This window comes from Podarcis tiliguerta (genome assembly GCF_965153285.1).
Source record: "Podarcis tiliguerta genome assembly, chromosome: 6".
NCBI classification, from domain to species: Eukaryota; Metazoa; Chordata; class Lepidosauria; order Squamata; family Lacertidae; genus Podarcis; species Podarcis tiliguerta.
Window position 1 is genome coordinate 57,804,087 of NC_139539.1, and position 18,473 is coordinate 57,822,559.

At 42.1% G+C, this 18,473-nt stretch overlaps 1 protein-coding gene across 1 annotated transcript in view; it reads right to left on the reverse strand.

The window, feature by feature from the left end:
• Nucleotides 1–6,792: 6,792 nt before the first annotated feature.
• Nucleotides 6,793–18,473, reverse strand: part of OMA1 (OMA1 zinc metallopeptidase) — a 32,426-nt gene continuing 20,745 nt past the window's right edge. The window contains exon 9 of the mRNA XM_083448145.1: nt 6,793–7,753. Coding sequence (XP_083304271.1) covers nt 7,568–7,753 — 186 coding nt within the window. The 3' untranslated portion in view covers nt 6,793–7,567. The remainder of the gene's footprint in view (nt 7,754–18,473) is intronic.

The window sequence follows — 18,473 nt, forward strand, 5'->3', positions numbered from 1 at the left end:
TTTAACAACTGTCAGTTGCCCTTGCTGCTACCATATGGCACTCGAATCCTCCCTTCTCATTAACCTGATGGTGCTGTAACATCACATTGCTTGTCCTTACCTTCCAGAAAACGGGTGTTTCTCATGAGACTGTAGAGGGAAATGGAGATGGGTGGGGACAGAATATGGATAAAATCCTCACTCTGTGCTATTTAGATTCCAGGCTTTATCTATACCCAAGCCTTTCCTCATCTTACCTGAGCTCCCACTCTCCTATTATTTTGTCCTCTACACATTCAACTGCCCCAATGTCTTGTGGTAACTTGTGTTAAATTTGGTGATTTAATACAGGTTCACATTTCCAGATTAGCAACCCAGTGGTTCAGGGAGTAAAGTATAACCAGTGATTAAAGAGCACAGACTCAAGGCTGTAACTGAAACAAATCCATTGGTGTAATGCTGTATTACCTTCCCATGGAAGATATTATGACCTTTGAAGCAAAACAGGCACATAAAGTGGTATAAGATAGCTATATGGTACATAGAAAATCATATAAGAATAGTGTTATAGTAAGAACAGCATTATAACTGCATTGACAAATCAACTGGAGTCATTTGAATAAATATATTTGGCTTTCTGTTTGCCACACTGCATGAAGAGTTGGTCTCTTCTTCTAGCCTGCCTAGTTAGGAAACAGAATTTCTAAGTTTCCTAGAATACCTGCATATTGGAATAAAATTCATAATCATCCAGCCAGATCTGGGGATGGAGGGAGCACATGAAGAAGAGTTGAAAAGGCAGTAACAAGGAAAGAAACAAGGGGGAATGATTTTCTCTAGACATTTTCTATTGATCAGGAACTAGCACAGAATTTTCCACCTTTTATGTATATATCATAGAATCATAGAATTGTAAAGTTGGAAGAGACCATGAGAGTTATCTAGTCCAACCCTCTGCAATGCAGGAATCTTGAAATACATTAAAATTGAATAAAATAAACATTAAGAACAACAACCACACAGGAATTGTTTATCAGGAATTGGTAGCAACCATCAGGAGACAACTGGCTGAGCAGAAAAGCTCTCATCATCAGAGCTCACCCATTTAATCTCAACATGGTGGGCACTACAATGGAAGATTTCATTTCATGCATAATTTCATTCAACTAATTTCATTTAATTAGGTAATTCATTTATTATATTTAATTCAGGTAACTTCGTTGCATAAATAGGCAAAACCCACACAAAATGCAGACTACAGGTGTGTCCAAAATTTAACTGGGACCCCTGATTTTCTGACATGCTTAAAAGTCATGGTCATGTTGCCATATTCCAATATTTTTCTTCAAAACAAAACAGTATTGATAATTCCACATCCATTATAATGCCCTTGTTGTTATCTTTGGCATTTTTTTAGGTATAATGTTTTCTTTAACCTTGTCATTGAGTTCTTATCAACCATCGAGTTCTTATCAATCACGTCTCATGTGATTCCGTCATTCAGTCAAGGTTCCAAGCAGTTTGCCAAAAGGAGCACAGAGTTGCCATCTTCCATTCTTGTCATCCATTTCCCACCACGGCTGTTCTGTTGCTTGTTGAAATTCATGATGGCTCATATATACCAGGCTCAGAATACATTGGTTCAGATCTCATTGTCTAATTCTGAGATGGAAAACATTTGGCCCTCCAGAATGAGCCATGGTCAAGAATGATGGGAGTTGTAGTCCAGCTTGTCCCTCCACTTGCCCCTCTACTCTTCTTCTTAAGTTTTCAAGAACCCCGGACAATGAGTGAACAATGCAAGTTTTACATTGTAAACTCATTCTAATGCAATGAGTTTTTATTTTAAAGAAAGCCAATAATAGGCTTTGGTAATCTCCTTATTGTGGGCCATTCATTAGCAAGTGGCAATGCTTTATTGCAGGGCTATTTTTATATGGGGAGGCCACTATTGTGCTATTAGACCTCTTGTGGTATTGCTAAACTTCCTATAGCCCCTGGTAAAATGATTCTTACATTGTTATACAACAAATAAAACAAATTTCTAAAACTCGGCACTGCACAGAAAAGCCAGCGAAGGAGGAAAACCTCACCAATGCACTCTGCCAGCACATCTAAGAAAATTGTTTAAAAGAGTAGGTATTGAAATTGAAGTGGGCTGACTGGCCACCAAGCAGTGATGGCCAAGGATGTAAAAGGAGTTCAAAATCTTCATTATTTTTCACTGCACTTAAGCTGGGTTTTGTCAAGTGGTGCGTTATTTTACAAGGTATTCTGTTGCACAACAATTTCCTTCTTCCTTTTTGGATGCAAAGAAAATCCTTTATCCCTTCCACCTGCAACTGAATACAAAAAGGTCACATAACCAAGTAGTACTAAGATCTTATACAGGAACAAAGAGAAAGTAATTCAGCAAGGCTTCAAATTTAATGGCTACTTTACACTTTCTGGTTTGTTATCATTGTTGTTGTTGTTTAGTCATTTAGTCGTGTCCAACTCTTTGTGACCCCATGGACCAGAGTGCACCAGGCACTCCTGCCTTCCACTGCCTCCCACAGTTTGGTCAAATTCATGTTAGCAGCTTCAAGAACACTGTCCAACCATCTCGTCCTCTGTCGTCCCCTTCTCCTTGTGCCCTCAATCTTTCCCAACATCAGGGTCTTTTCCAGGGAGTCTTCTCTTCTCAAAACTTTCTGGTTATGTTGGTTAATCTTGCAAGCAACTGTGGGCGTCCTGTGTAGACCAAATATTGTAAGATACAGGATTCTTGGGGACGCACACACACACACCACTCCCCTAGTGTGCGATTGATCCCTATAACACTTTGGATACTCCTATTGAATTTGCAGTCTTCATGTCGGAAGTGAGCCTAAACATCCAGCCTTTTTATTATTATTTTCTTGCTTTTTATTTTTCCTCATTCATTCCACTTCCTAATATTTCACCTGATGAACTAAAGAGCTTTGCTACTATTTTTGTGGCACTTTAGTGGATCCTAAGCAAAGTAACGGAGGGTTTGGTTTTGTTTTCTTATGGGCCAACATGGCAACTCTTGCTTTTATTGTGCCTTGGAGATGCATTGCAATAAATCAAGGTGATTGTTCCTTAGCGGGGATTTTAGAAGTGATTCCATTAAGGGTCAAAATGATAGTTTCTAGCTTTTGCTAAAGGCTTTTTCATGCTTTCGGAACATAACAAGGCTCTTAATTTATTTTGGCAAGAAGACAGAAGTAGCAAAGGTACTTAAGGAAAGTTGATTTTACAGGTCAAATGGCCTCGAAAACATCGTCACCAAAGCCCGGTGGGGACAAGCCCTAGGGAAAGTGTAGGGGGAGGTCAAAGATTGAGATTGGGGACCAGGAAAGGGGTTAACTTTGTCATTTGTTTCATTTTCTCAACAAGCACTGCCTGACACAAATACCTTGGGGTCAAAAAGTGCAATTTCTGGTGGGAAAGCAGCATAGCCACTTCTGCTGCCTCCACATGTTCTTTGAACCATTAGCGGGGGCGGGGGCGGGGACGGACTCTGGGCAAGAGGGTCCTGCATTGCAGGGGCTGCACTAGATGATCCTACAATTATTCTAGTCTGCTCCCAGCAAACAAATACTCAAACAAAGGCTGCACAGGATATGCAGGCAACTGTGAAATGCTAAACCTTATAATAAGGCTATGGTCAACTTGCCTGTTGCTTCTTTCTTTGTAGGGTGATTTCCTTCTTCTAAGCCAGGGGTAGGCAACCTATGGCCCATGGGCCACAAGCAGCCCACGGGGGTTGTTTAACTGGCCCCCGAACCAAACTGCCCACTCAACGAGTCCCTGCGCGCTGTGCTAAACTGGCTTGGCGCAATGCAGTGCGGGGACTCGCTTCCACATTGCCTGAGATCACATCTGTGCATGCTCAGATGCCGGAAATCATGGCCGTGCATGCTCACGCACGCACACGATCCAGCCTACGGAGGGATCTCCACTGGAGTGAACCGGCCCAGGCAAGGTAAACCTTGCCAACCCCTGTTCTAAGCTGAAACAGTAATGGCTCATTCACACGAGTTACAATTCAATCCTACCACAGAGGGCAGTAAAGACTGGAATTACTCTGAGGACACAGAGTAACACATATTGCAGAAATGTAAAGTCCTTTTTTAAATAAAATATATACCTGGAAGCTTGCCTAGAGGCACTAAAAGCCTCTGAAAATGGGAAGAGCACACATAAGAACACACATTATTTAGAAGTTTAATGTTATGTATAGGCACTTCTTCCTCCCTCATCCATTTAAGATGGTACGCTCACCCAGCTCTTACCACCAGCCATGTCTTTCCCTGGAAAGGCCAGACCTAGCCACTTATTCATGCTTAACTAACTTCCTCACTAGACTCCTGTAGCAGAGTTTACCTGGGGAAGCTCACAAAAATGCCCAGAAACCTCAATTGGACCAAAATGCAGCTATCCGCCTGTTGGAAAAGACTGAGCACATTATTTTGGCACTGTCCAGTCTGCATTATGTGAGGCGTTTTCCATGCTCCCTTTCAGGAGGTGCTGGGTGTCAACTTTACAACTGTAAGCAGCTTGGGGCCTAGACACTTTAAACAATAGCCTCCTCGGTATGTAGCTGACAACACAATAAATTTCAAGAACTGACTTTCACAGGTGCCATACTAGGAACAAGGCATTCTTGGTAGTGCCACCAGCTTTCTGGGATGCTGAGTGACTTTAAAAACCAAGTAAAGGCCTTTGCAATTAGTTGCCTTTTGTGCTCTACAGAAATTCACCTGCAACATGTTCCTCAGTGAAATAAGAAGTTGTACAAATTAGGGGTGAGAAGAACTATCATAGTGTGTTTTTTTCTGTTTACTTTATGTGACAGTGGCCAAATTTCCGAGCTTCTCTGTTTAAAAAACAAACATCTCCTGTCACTACAAATGAAAAGAATGAAGTCGCAGGAGATGGTCAAGGTGAGCTTTTACCTGTTGCCGGCATCTTGCATACTGATCTATACATGGCTTAGGAGCAGTATGCACTAAATCAAGACACAAAGAATCAGGTCTGGCAATCAGAGGCAGAGCCAACCTTGAAAATACCTCCTACAGATAAAGATAAATTAGGTAGGTGTTGGCACTGCTCAGAGAGCTGATGTTCTTCAGCTGAAGTCAGTAAACAAACTACAACTTACGAGCTTGTTAGTTCACACTTGTCCAGTCGATACTGGATGCTTTCTTTTAGTGAAATCAAAACAAAGAGGCAATTTAAAAGCAAAAATATGGTGTTGTGCTGTCTCACAAGACAAGGCACCTCTGCCCTTAACAAGGTGACTGCTTCGGATTCCATCTCTATGTCTAATAAAACACTGCAGTCTTATTGGTTCTGCGACTGAAGGTTCATGTTGATCGTTTCAGTTTTTGTTTCTCTGAAGCAGTGTATGAAAGAGCCAAAGCTGCCAATTCTGAGTTTCATGGACTTCAGAAGTCTGGAAGTCTTTGCAATAATTAAAAACAGCTTTTCATCTCCTTCAGTTTGTTCCACGAGTATGGGAGAAACCCAACCAAGTAAGACTCAGAGAAGACCCACTGAAATTAGTGGGCACGACTATGGCTGCAATCTAATGGTAGATGGCAGAGAGACTAGCTTCCTGAAGGCTTTTTGGCTAGCAGAAGGGGTGACAGGGGGCAACCCCTAGCTTTCTTAAGTAATGGAAGATAGTCTTCCTCCCTTAAAAGTTGAGATCGATCTGAAGCCTCATGTGGCCCTCTTCACTATCCTACTAGGATCTGAGCTGGCATCTATGGGACTGGCAGATTTTGTGAATATAAGAGTTGTGGCACTGCGGTGCTCTACAATGAGTGGGGACATGGAACCAGGGACCCCTATTTGAGGAAATATTGTGTATGTGGCATTGTTTCATGTTTTTACATTTTCACCGGGGGGGGGGGGGGGATAGAGCTTCCATCACCCCACATTTCCCCAGGTTTTCATATAAGAACATACAAATAAGTTTTAAATGTTACAGGACCATGCTGTTGACCAAAGGTGGAAAGCCATGGGCCTTTCTCTGATGTACTGTGTCAAGTAATTCTTATTTAATATTTGTTCTACAGTATGAAGTGGAGGAATTTCAGTTTTCCAGAGTAAGCAAACGGGGGGGGGGGGGATATGTATATTTCCCAATAGTCTGCAGTCCATAGAAAGGCTAGAACTCAGAGAACTGTTTCAGTGTTGGATAGCAGCAAAATGCAGTATAGCAACCATGGCTGAGACTTTAATGCAGGCATATGCAGGAGAACAGGAACATGTGGTGAAAATGAGGAAATCTGCAAGGACAACAAGGAGCAAAGGAGTATTATGGTCCAGTAAGAGACATCAGTGAAGTTATGCCTCAAAACATTTACCCAAGGAACCGGGGAGGGGGGGATCACTGAGTCTGGACTATGTGGCTTTAGTGGCATGCCTTGCTGCTTTATAAATCACTAGCAGGCACCTCACAGCACATCATCCAACTCCAGGGAGTTTCCTTGAGCATCAATCACTGGGTTTTCAAGCACTGATCTGACCAGGACAAAGTCTACTGTAACTAATTTAACCTTTCCAAGTGGTATTCTGTTTACTTAAATGACACCGACAAATAATCTACCGTACTCCTTAGTGCTGTATGTCAGATTTTATCCAATAAAATTTTGTCTTGTGCCTTACAAACATGTTTACATTGTAAGGTTAACTCCACAGTCCTTTGGGATTGCTTCAAAGTGAAATGTTGACTCAATCTGTCTTTTATAGAGTACAAAGAGAGGGAATCCCAACAGCAGGTCAACCAATTAGGTTATATTCGAACCAGACCAGTGGTCAGTTTATTGCATCTTGATCCTTGTAAAAGGCAGCGAATTCTTACCAATATTTTATAAATATCATTGGACAAAACTAACTGAGCTTGCAACAAATTCAAGAGGATTTACACAGGTAAGGGATACTATTTCATTATTTGTGACAAAAGGACAGATTTGTATCCAACTTGAGCCTGGGGATACAACTTAAAACTGCATTGCAAGAACTGCCCTTGGATAGCCATTTAGACAGAAGCAATGTTTCCATTTTTCCAATATGCAGCCCTCCCTGCCCTCCCCACCACACTCAGCTGGACATCCCTTTGAAACATCCATTGGGAAACAGGGTGTGGAGGAGATTATAACATGATTGGGGGGAAACATAGTTCTGACAGTCAGACTAACATTTCGGTGTACAAGAGGATTTGCTATCACAGCCTGGTTATACATGCAGTATGTATGCGAGTGCCATCTGGGGCACTGCTGAACACCGCCCCCCCCCCCACCCCCCATGCAGACAAAGGTTTCCTGTTCTCTTCCATCACGGAAACTGCTCCTCGTGTTTCTTGTGCATATGAAGCATTCTTCTGCAAATCCATTCAAGAGCCGGGTTCCAGAGGCACATCACTGTCAAACACTGCGGCCATAAATTAATAGCACTGTCTGTCCGTCTGGCCATTTCAAATTTCCGAAGCAGTTTCCTGAAAAGCAAAGTACTTGCCTTGAGAATTTGGATAACGTTAATCCATGAAGCATTTCTGCCTTCACCTGCAGAGTTATTTCCCAGCTACTATGTCCGCGTGTGTCTTCTCCTTTGTTCTGTAAAGAGCATCGTGAGTGAGGTTTAGGCCTCCCTCGTTTTTAGACGATTGCAGAATTTGTTGCTTGGCCAGTTTGAAAGCAAAGCGTGGATCCTGTCCAGGCAAAGCTGGGCAATTGCAGTGCTCCCTGATTTTAATTACCTGCGGTGGTGACAACAAAAAGACCAAAGAAAGAAAGTTACCATGTGGGAGAATGAACACCAGTTTTTTAAAATGGAAATGACCAGCTTCTTCCCAGGATTGCTACAATGCAAAGACTAATGAAATATAGATCAATTTAACGAGTGGTCAGGGTTTGTGCACTTGGGAGTTCACTGGATCCTTTTGGCTGCATAAAGTTTAATACTGGTTGCTTAAACATACTGCCTCAGTCTGATTTTGAAGACTGCCTCCCTTCCTGCCCAGGCTACCTTCCAATTCAGCAGGACTCCCAACCCTTAGGGGAGACTTTGTGGAGAGCTAGGGATGGCGGGGTGGGGAGGAAGAAGGGGCAGGGAAGTCAGCTATGTTTGGCTCCCTACTGCCCCATTTTCTCTGGATCCAATCCACTGTGTCCACTGAAACGGAGGCCTCCGAGGGAAACAATGTCATTAATATGTAATCACATCGTGGACCAAAAAATACTTCTCTGACCCAGAAGAATACTGGTTTGATGCCAGTGTTAAATTACAAAACTTTATTTGAATAGCTTTAATAATTTATAATCAGCTGATTAAAATATAAAAATACAGGCATACATATATAGCAGACGACTCTATAGCGGTGGTTTTTAACATTTTTTGGAGGCGGTCACAGACCCCCTTTGAGAATCTGATGGAAACCCTTCCCAGGAAAATGCATCCATGCACGAACACAATTTTGCATGCATTTATTTTATTGCATTGGGGAAATCATTTTTTGTGCCCAGTCCTCCCACCCCATCCATGGAACCCCTGGGGGGGCATGGACCACAGCAGGTTTGTTGAATTTCCCATGGGGTTGGAAGGATGGGAAAAGTCCACCCTCCACTCACAGCTCTTTCTTCACCCTCTGTCCTCTCCTTGTCCTCCAGCTGAGTTCAAGCAATTCCTTTCTTGGCTGCGCATGAAAGCATGCTGAATGTTTTAGCAGTAAAAAAAGAGAGAAATGCTTCCAATAAGTTGGTTCCTTAAAAGTCAAGCTGGTCATGAAATTCTTATCACGATTTCCCATATTGTTCTAAATGGCACTGACATGATGGGCAAACTGGAATTGTCCAGACTGGCATGCTGTTGGCACAGTGTATCTGTGCAGAGTTAAAAATAAGGATCTGAATGTTTCATCATCTGCTCAAGCATCAAACCGTATTTGCATCACTGCAACATTACTCAAAGTTGATTCAGCTATGGTGCTGCAAAAGTGGCTTAAATACATGCTGTGCAATCAAGCTTTTTAAAAAAAATATAAACCCATTCAAAACATTTCTTACCCAACTTCACTGCACAGAGACTTCAGAAGGGTTACTTACTAAAAGAGTTTCAAATTCACAACACAGTTATTAAAAGCCAGGCAGGTAAGTCACAACTAGTCAACCAAAAATCATTCATATCGGCGCCAGATATTACTGAAAGCAAGGACAAATAACCAAGTCCTTAGGTGGTGGCTATTTTTATTTATTTTAAAAAATATTATTTGTTAAATTTCTTACTGCCCTTCATCCGAGGATCACAGGGCGGTTTACAATATAAAAACACAAAATACTTAACATAGCAAGAAACCAAAACAATAAAAAAACATACACACAGTTTAAAAGGCAATAGATTGGAATGTTTTTGCCTGGCACATCAATATATGTAATATATGTAATGAAGGGGCCAGGTGAGCCTCCCTGGGGAGAGCATTCCACAAGCGGGGAGCCACTGCAGAAAAGGCTAGGTGCCAGCCATATTACAGAGCAGTGGGAGTTGCAAAAGTGGAGCTCCTTTATCAAGCAAATGCCATGAAGACCCACCCTCCCCACCTTCACAATAGGTTCATGGTCAAGCTGGCTCTTAGGTAGCTTCCGCTGGCATTTTGCAGAAACCCTCAGTGTAGTTTAGACACCACCTGCTTACACAAACCAATCATGCTCCCAATGCCACAACCTACCCCTCGTGTAGTACACATCAGTGGAACACAAAGAGACCGTCTCCTGTTGCCATAGTTAAGTACAGTGGATGCTTGGGTTGCGAACGTGATCCGTGCGGGATGCATGTTCGCAACCTGCTTCTGCGCACACGTGGGTTGCAATTTGGTGCTTCTGCGCATAGCGCAATTTAGCGCTTCTGAGCATGCATGACCGCCGAAACCCGGAAGTAACCTGTTATGTTACTTCTGGGTTTCGGTGAAAAAACACAACCTGAAGCGGCTGTATCCCGTGGTATGACTGTACACAGACAATTCTGGCTGGCGTGAGGAAGCAATTTTTATTTTAAGTTTAAATTTTAGAATCATTTTGTGTCTGTGTGACTTCCACTATACTCAGAGAAATAAAAAGCTTCTCTCGCACAGCTGGCTATTGAAGCCATATTTCTCCTCACAAAAAAATCTCATTCAAAAAATGCTATTTTCTGAAACTAGCCTAGCTGAATACCAGCTTTTGGAAACAAGTTCCAGCCAAACAAATTTTAAAATTTATTTATTTGCAAAATCCAATTGTGGAAAAAGAATAGTTGACTCATCACCAAAGCTACTCTGAGTTGAGGGTCTCACATACCCCTCTAACATCGTTTATTTATTTTTATTATGCTCCCATCTCCTCCCTCCCCTGCTGCGAGTACATTTTTCTTCTAAAAAATGTAACTTTGTTTTCCAGATGGCCCTCCGAATATCGCCCATAGAAATTCACAAGATGTATATCAAGCCGTTTCCACTTCAGCAACCAATCAATTCCTTAACAGATATTCGCAATGGCAGAGTTTCCTCTTGTTCTTCTTGCTGAACAGAAGCCACTGCAAGACTGCATTAATGTCAAACAGCATTATTCAAGCCAAGTAGAAATCTAAAGATTTAGGTTGTATCTTGAAAAGGGCAATGTAATCCGCTTTTAAACTAATTTAGCATTTTTAAATCTCTACGCTCCCCCCCCCCTCTTTTAACTATATAGTGTCTATCTCCCCTTTCTCTGCTTTAACTTATCTAAAACACTAGTGCATGTAGAAGGAAAACCATCAAGAGCCACAAGACGATTCAGAGAAAACATTTGTGCCCCGTGGAGGTGGATTCCCCCCCTCTTTTTCTTTCTTCTTCCACATCAAGCAGTTAGAAGGGGTGAAAGGTGGCTGATTAAACACCCGCCACACTGATTCATACTCCATTAAATACAAGATGAAGACTACAGGCACGGCTGAGGGCGGGCTGAGCTCAGCACGGCCCCTCCTGCAGCCACACTCCAGACAGAGTGATATCTGCAGCAATTTCCAACCGCTATGGGAAAAGTTAAGTCTCATTAAGGGAGTGCCCTTCCTTGGCTACTGATGTTTTGTTTAAGGCCAGCAGTGCACTGGCATTACTGGCAACATATGCCACTGCTTTGCAACTGGTGGGGTCAGGACCCGCTAATAGGTGGCAGCGTGACCTAAGGTGTGCCGCAACAGCAGAGATCCCCTCATATGAATATATGGCAGAAATAACAATAGCAGTACAATCCCATGTATGTTTACTTGGTTCTATTTAGTTCAATGGGGGTTACTCACTGAGTGTAGCCTAAGGCCATACCCTGGGGGGAAATGTGCTTTAGATAGCGGGAAAACACATTAATTTATTGTATGTTTAAGTATACTAAAGAATAAGTAGTGACCTATAAGTCAATATTTTTCAGTTTAATTCTTTAGCCACGGGAGCTCATGGCAGAAGTTTCTTTATGTAGCTTGTTCCTATTATGTGATGGTGAACTCCTCTTTCTCACTCATGTAAAATATACGCATCTTTCCCCCTGAGGCAAAGGCTGGATATTATTTAGAAAACACAGCCAAATGACTTGTGCAGAGCAATATACTTAGAATGCACCACGGAAGATCATCTGGGCGTTTGCTCTATCATGTCTCATTCATAGCAAGAAAGCACTTGAGGGAAGGAAACCCACAGAACTCATGGGGAAAGTGTGAATTCTGTCCTCAAAGTAATCTACTTTATCAGATTTTTTAAAACAAAAGCAAGAAAATACTATGGAAAGGCAAGCTGCTTTAAAATTCTGCAGCTTTGAGAGGGTTTGCCAGGTAATTTAGAACAAGAATGCTTTAGAAGTAGAAATAAAAGTGGCCACATTCTCTTCTAACAGGTTTCCTGAGAAAATACATATTCTCACAAATGCAATCTTTAGTTGACAGCCTGTTCGTTACTGTACAGAAGGTACACATCGTATAATCCAAGAAAAGGGGTGTTTTTTTCCTTCCAATTCTGAAAATGTTAGGTTTTCTAGCCCCGTGCAGTTTCAAGGCCAATTCAATTATACCAGCTAGTAAAATATTTACCTTTGAGTTTGTCTGTGTCACAAGCAACGTGAAATCTGGACTGAGAATGAGTGATGTTTGTACAGAGCAAGCAGCTTCTCCATAAATTATCTAAGACCTGGAGCATACTTTATAGCCAATACTTGTGCTTCAGAACATTGGACAATTATACTGTGTTGTTTTGTTTTAAGATTACCTTTATGTCCTACTCCTGTCAAACAGGGACAGTCTATTTACACCACTGGCCCCTAAATAAGGAAGCGCAGCTTTTTTAATAGCAGATAGCATTTGGGTGTGTGTGATTATTTTAGGGATCACACCAATACAGAGGGGGGTATATAACACTTCCCTCCCCTTTTGTGGTCTTGAGGAAAATCTCTCCTCTAAAGGTACAATCTGCATTTCTTTTATTCTTCCATGTTGTCCAAAATTATTCACACGTTTCCTACCGAGAAACCAGACACTGACTTGCAGCGTATTCAGGCCTGTTTCTAAACAAGTCATCTTCAAAGCAGGGGGTATGAAGCTGCCTTAACTGATAGCTCTTTATTTAAATCTAAAATCCCTAGTTTGCACATAATGCTAAACTGAGAGTCATTTTGAATTCTAAAGTTTTAAATGAGGGCAATCTCATTAAAGCACATATCAATTCAGCCAAGGAGGAGCTATGAACCTTTCATCCTAAACATTCATCCTAAACATTAGGAAGAACTTCCTGACAGTAAGAGCTGTTCGACAGTGGAATTTGCTGCCAGGGAGTGTGGTGGAGTCTCCTTCTTTGGAGGTCTTTAAGCAGAGGCTTGACGACCATATGTCAGAAGTGCTCTGATGGTGCTTCCTGCTTGGCAGGGGGTTGGACTCGATGGCCCTTGTGGTCTCTTCCAACTCTATGATTCTATGATTCTAAGTGCTCCTGGAACCAGACGCCAATGTCCTACTCAAGGTTAACACCAGTTTCCACAGAGATCAAGACATAGTCCTGCCAAACATCAGCATGGTCAGGGCCTCAGAGCCAAAGCTAAGACCTCACATTTGCAGATCCCTGCCCACTCAGTTGGGGGGGGTGGCAGCCGCAGCTTCATTCCACAAGAGCACCCCCCCCCCCCCCCCCCGGAAGAAATCTACAGGGCAGCCACTTGAGCTCATATCTCCACATCCAAGGGGGATACGTAGGCCTCAGCAGCGATGGCCTTTAGCAAGTGGGTGGGCGCTCCAGAAAGTTATCCTTGCTACCCTAGAGTGGAATGACCACTGCTTTGGAACAATCCCTGCCTGTATGCTCTAACCATTACGCTAAATGCCAGATAAGCTGCTGAGCAGGATTTTGTCACATTTGGGGAATACCTATGGGAGAGGTTTGGAAAACCAGACTGCCCACCTGGGGCTGCTGTCGCTGGGAGCCCTTGCATGAAAGCAGCCAGACGAAAGGTAAAGAGGCCTGCTAGGAAAAGCTGCTCTGGTTGAATTTCTGCCTGTATTGGCATGTTCAAGGAGGCATGCCAGAAAAAAGCGAGTCAATCCTCGAAGGGCACAATTCAAAGCAGAGCAAGTGGTCCCTGGTCACAAGATAGAGAGGCCTCAGCTGTGTTTCCACTGGCAAAATTATTTTATCAACATGTAACTTGGAAACATGATCAGGCTGTACTGCTTGACCAAGCACACAGTATTCCTTGTGTTGCAGAGGATTTAAGGGGAAAGATATGACTGGGCTGAGGCTGTGTGTGTCTTTATCCCTGCCTCTGTAACAAAAATCCTAATATGGTTCAGCACAGCGCCTTCATGACCTTTAATCTGGATGGGCATGCAAAGGGACACAGCAATGCGAATTGCCTGAAATACCTAGAACTATCCTGAGACAAGGGTTAGCAAATACCAGGTAGAACAGCATTTTTGTTAGGGACCAGGCAATGATTTCTTTCCCACTGGTAAGTCCCCAATCACATGCATACACAACCTGAGCTTCTTAGCAGAAAGAGCTGTGGCATTTGAGAGAACTTCTAAAATGACAGATGCAAGTCCTACCATGTAAATCAAGCCTATGGAAAGTTCAACTGTCTAGTATCTTGTGGCAGCAGCCCCACAGAATCAGTATATTGTGTTCTGTGACATATTCTTATGACCCCCAATGCAGATGCCACTATTGCATTAATTATGGATGTAGGGGGGAAAGTCACCGCAACTACTTAGGGATTTGGTAGCCAGGAAGTACAATTACCTTTTAAAAGGCCGGCATATGAATGAAACCCAAGGGACAGCTTTTCCCAGGCAGTGACAAAGCGCGACACAGCAATAGTCAATGAGATGTAAATGCCACTTTCTGCTTTTGAAAATCTTTCCCCAAACACTGAACACTTAGTTTAGAATGGAATTCACAAAGTGACATCAAATGAAAGAGAACAGTAAATAAAAATAAGCTTTGTTGTGTTTTTAAGCTCACAACAGAGTATTTCCTAGGCTTCAGTATCAACTATAGCTGCTTTCAACATTCCACTCATCATAATTTAAGTAGCTATAATCCACAGTTTGGAAAATCTTCATCTTACCACTGAGAGATACAAAACTGAAATATATCTCTGCTATTCCCTCTATCTCTCTCATTCACACACGTGTAGCAGCACAGACAGTTATGCATGCATTCCTCTGGATTTTCAATTAATTTCTTTTTAAATGGCACATTTTGCATTATCAACTCTAAGGAGGAAATGGTCGTGTACCCAACACACATATGTTTCCTTGAAATTATGCAGTGAAATTATGTTATGTACACTATTTGGACAAATTTGATATTAATACAATGAGCATTCAATGAACGTCTTCCCTAATGCCATTAATGTCAGCTGCTTAACCGGGGGGGGGGGGGGGGGGGGGCTTTTTACTCATGGGTCCAACAGCAACCTAAAGTCATCCCAAAAAGAGCATTTAAAATTATTGGTTCTCTGCATTTTCTACCTTTGACTATCCAATTATTGGTTCTCTGCATTTTCTACCTTTGACTATCCATGTGTTAAATTTCCCATCTGACTTCCTTCTGATCCTAAATCTCTGAAACCTAACCTTACATTTTAAAATATCTCCCCAACCACCCTGAAAACCAATGTTCCTCCCTTCCCATGCCCAATTTAAAACCCCTTTCCACTTCTTGCTGCACAGCTCAAGGTAAGCCAGGAATGGCTTTTCTCTACATAAATGTGTCAGTGCTTTGAAAACAGTCAGCCTTGTAGGAAGAATGGATCACACAGCTTTTCAATAAGAGTCAGCACTTGCTTTTAATCCTGGAAGGCTCCAATACCACAGGCCTGAAAACAGCTGGGATTTCCCCCTCTCATATATGGGGAGGGGGGTTGGGGGGGAGAAATACTCTAGGAAATTCTGTATTTCTTCTTCTCACGCTACAGTGGTACCTCGGGTTACATACGCTTCAGGTTACAGACTCCGCTAATCCAGAAATAGTGCTTCAGGTTAAGAACTTTGCTTCAGGATGAGAACAGAAATCATGCTCCGGCGGTGCGGCGGCAGCAGGAGGCCCCATTAGCTAAAGTGGTGCTTCGGGTTAAGAACAGTTTCAGGTTAAGAACGGACCTCCGGAACGAATTAAGTACTTAATCCGAGGTACCACTGTATATTGTTCGATCAGTAGATTTGTAGAAAGAAGGCACAGTACTTAAGATGATGAAGGTATCACATGCCTTGTGGTCACAAACCAGGGGATGCTTAAGTTAAGTTGCCGCATGGCTGCGTTTGCAAACAAGGGACCACTGTTGGTCATGAAAGTGAGGAACACAACAACAAACCATGATCCTCGGTTCAAGTATAAAAGTAAGCAGAGGACTATGGTCTGCTGCTCCCACTTGCTAGAGGGAAAGAATGAAGTGAAAGCAATTGGCATGCTCACAGCAAGCCATTAACCATGGTTTACTGGGATGTGCATATGCAGCAACTGTGGCCCTACTAAATCTCTCTCCCTCTCTCTCTCTCTCTCTGCTTTCCCCAGACTCACTCCACCTCCCAGCAGTCCATAAGGCCACATGCCGTACCCTATAATAAAGTGAGAGCAATAAAAAATATTAAAAACAAATAAAAAAAGCATCAAGAGAGAAAAATTAACAACCACTTAAGAACCATGAAAAGCTGGGCAGAATAAAAAGGTCCGGACTGTCTGCTTAAAAGACATAAAGGTAAGACCAGCTGAACTACAAAGAGAGAGTCCCACAACCAGGGTACTGTCACTGAAAAAGCCCTGGTTTTGTGTCATTGACAAGTGTACTCCCTTGGCAACAGAACACAGGGCAGGAATTTTGGTGACAATCACAGCTGCTTCTTCTTCTTCTTATGCAACAAAAGTTGCATACCACTTGATTGTAGCAAAACCTCTAAGCAGTTTACAGTTAAAAACAAATACCATATTTTTTGCTCTATAAGACTCACTTTTTCCCTCCTAAAAAGGGGAAATGTGTGTGCGTCTTATAGAGCGAATGCAGGCTGCGCAGCTATCCCAGAAGCCAGAACAGCAAGAGGGATTGCTGCTTTCACTGCGCAGCAATCCCTCTTGCTGTTCTGGCTTCTAAGATTCAGAATATTTTTTTTTCTTGTTTTCCTCCTCCAAAAACTAGGTGCGTCTTGTGGTCTGGTGCGTCTTATAGAGCGAAAAATACAGTAATTAAAAACTAGGGTAGACTTGCCTAAACAAAGATGTTTGAAGCTCATGCTAAAAAATAAGGCATCTGCTTAATATCAATGGCAAGTGTTGGGCCAGTTCTTGTGGGAGGTGTTGGTACTTCAGGAAGAGGTGCAACTTGTGCACCAGCTGAAGCTGGGCAGAGGCCTTCCCAGTCACAACAGCCACTTGGATATCGAGGAGCTATGCCAGCTCGTGAACCCACTGGGACTTTGGATGGGGTACAAAGCAATCCATAGCAGGCTGCATTTCTATTCCAGAGTCAGCTTCTCTACTGATCATCTGAACTTCTTCATCAACAGTCTCCTTAGCATCAAATGCCTGACTCAACCCTTAGCATACTATACCAGACATGTTATGAACCACCTGAGAACCAGTCTTGGATGAAAGCTAGTATACACATCATCATCATCAAAAATTGCCTAATCATAATTTCTGACATCCTAAGGAGTTTGTAAGAATTCTAAGCTATACTGAGCGGTTTTGTACAAACACTAAGCCATAGTTTGTTTGGCCTACCTATGGTTTGAACATTCAATCCAGCCCAAAGGCTAATGGGAGTTGCCAACAAAACATGATGTGAAGCTGTGGTTTGTTGTTGGCATAGAACCATGGTTTGTTTTAACTATGGTTTCGCATCATGTCCAAATCCATAAACTTTGCTTAACCATGGTTTGTTCAGCCACCCCGCCCCAGACAAGAGGCACAGGGCAAGCACAGCTGGAAAACAAAGCAAGCTCAGGGAGGGGTTGGGGACTCATGGTGTATTTTCTCATCTATTAGACAACTTATGATTTGTGGAACAAAGCCTGGTTAAAGCAAATCTATATGTAAACATGCAACATTACAGAATAAAACGAAAACAAAGTATGTCTCCAAATAAAGCAGAGCAACCTTCAGTTTAACTGTCAGCGAACAAAATGCACAATATACAAGCCATTTCTAAAGGAGAACAACATGCAAACCACAACTCTCTTCCTAAATCCAAGGACAACAAAAACGGTTAATGAACTTTCCAGATACTGCTGGCTAGGAGAGTGAGCAGAGCGAGAAGATCCTTCATGTCACACTTCTAGTGATCCACTTACTATTCCTGTCACAGAAATATTTGACTGAAGAGGAGACTGGAAGATAACCAATATAAATTATCTTCTTGCCCTCTAAGATTATGTCTGTACTGGCCAATTTGTGTATAAATTTGTTTCATTATATATCACCATTATTTTGCAGACTCTGCATCTAATATGTGTATTTGCAATTTGCACTCTATTTTCAGATTTGGTAGTTGTTCTCATTAAAAAAAAGAAGAAAACACTAAGCATGTCAACTGATGCCTTTCAAAACAGCATATTTAGAAACATATAAAAAGGAGTACATAACTTGCTCTGTATAAATTGGTTTTCATCTCATCCCTAAACAGTAAACCAATTTATGATGAGAAAAGTTGATATTACAGAACAAACAGGACATAGCATACAAGGTTCAGGAAATGTTTGCTGCAAGAGACTGGGGACCACAGCACTAATAAGTATTATTACTGCACCAGAGATTCACTGGTATGGACTCAAGCCAAGAGTACCACGAAATCAGAACCAGAATGTGAAGAGAAAACATTACTCCTAAAATATTAAAGCCCCTCTAATGTTAGTTTTTTTTAAAAAAAAACCCAACCTATAGTTTAATACAAACAGGTGTTTGCTTTGCTCTTTCCCAACTCCTGCTTCATTGACGCTCCTTT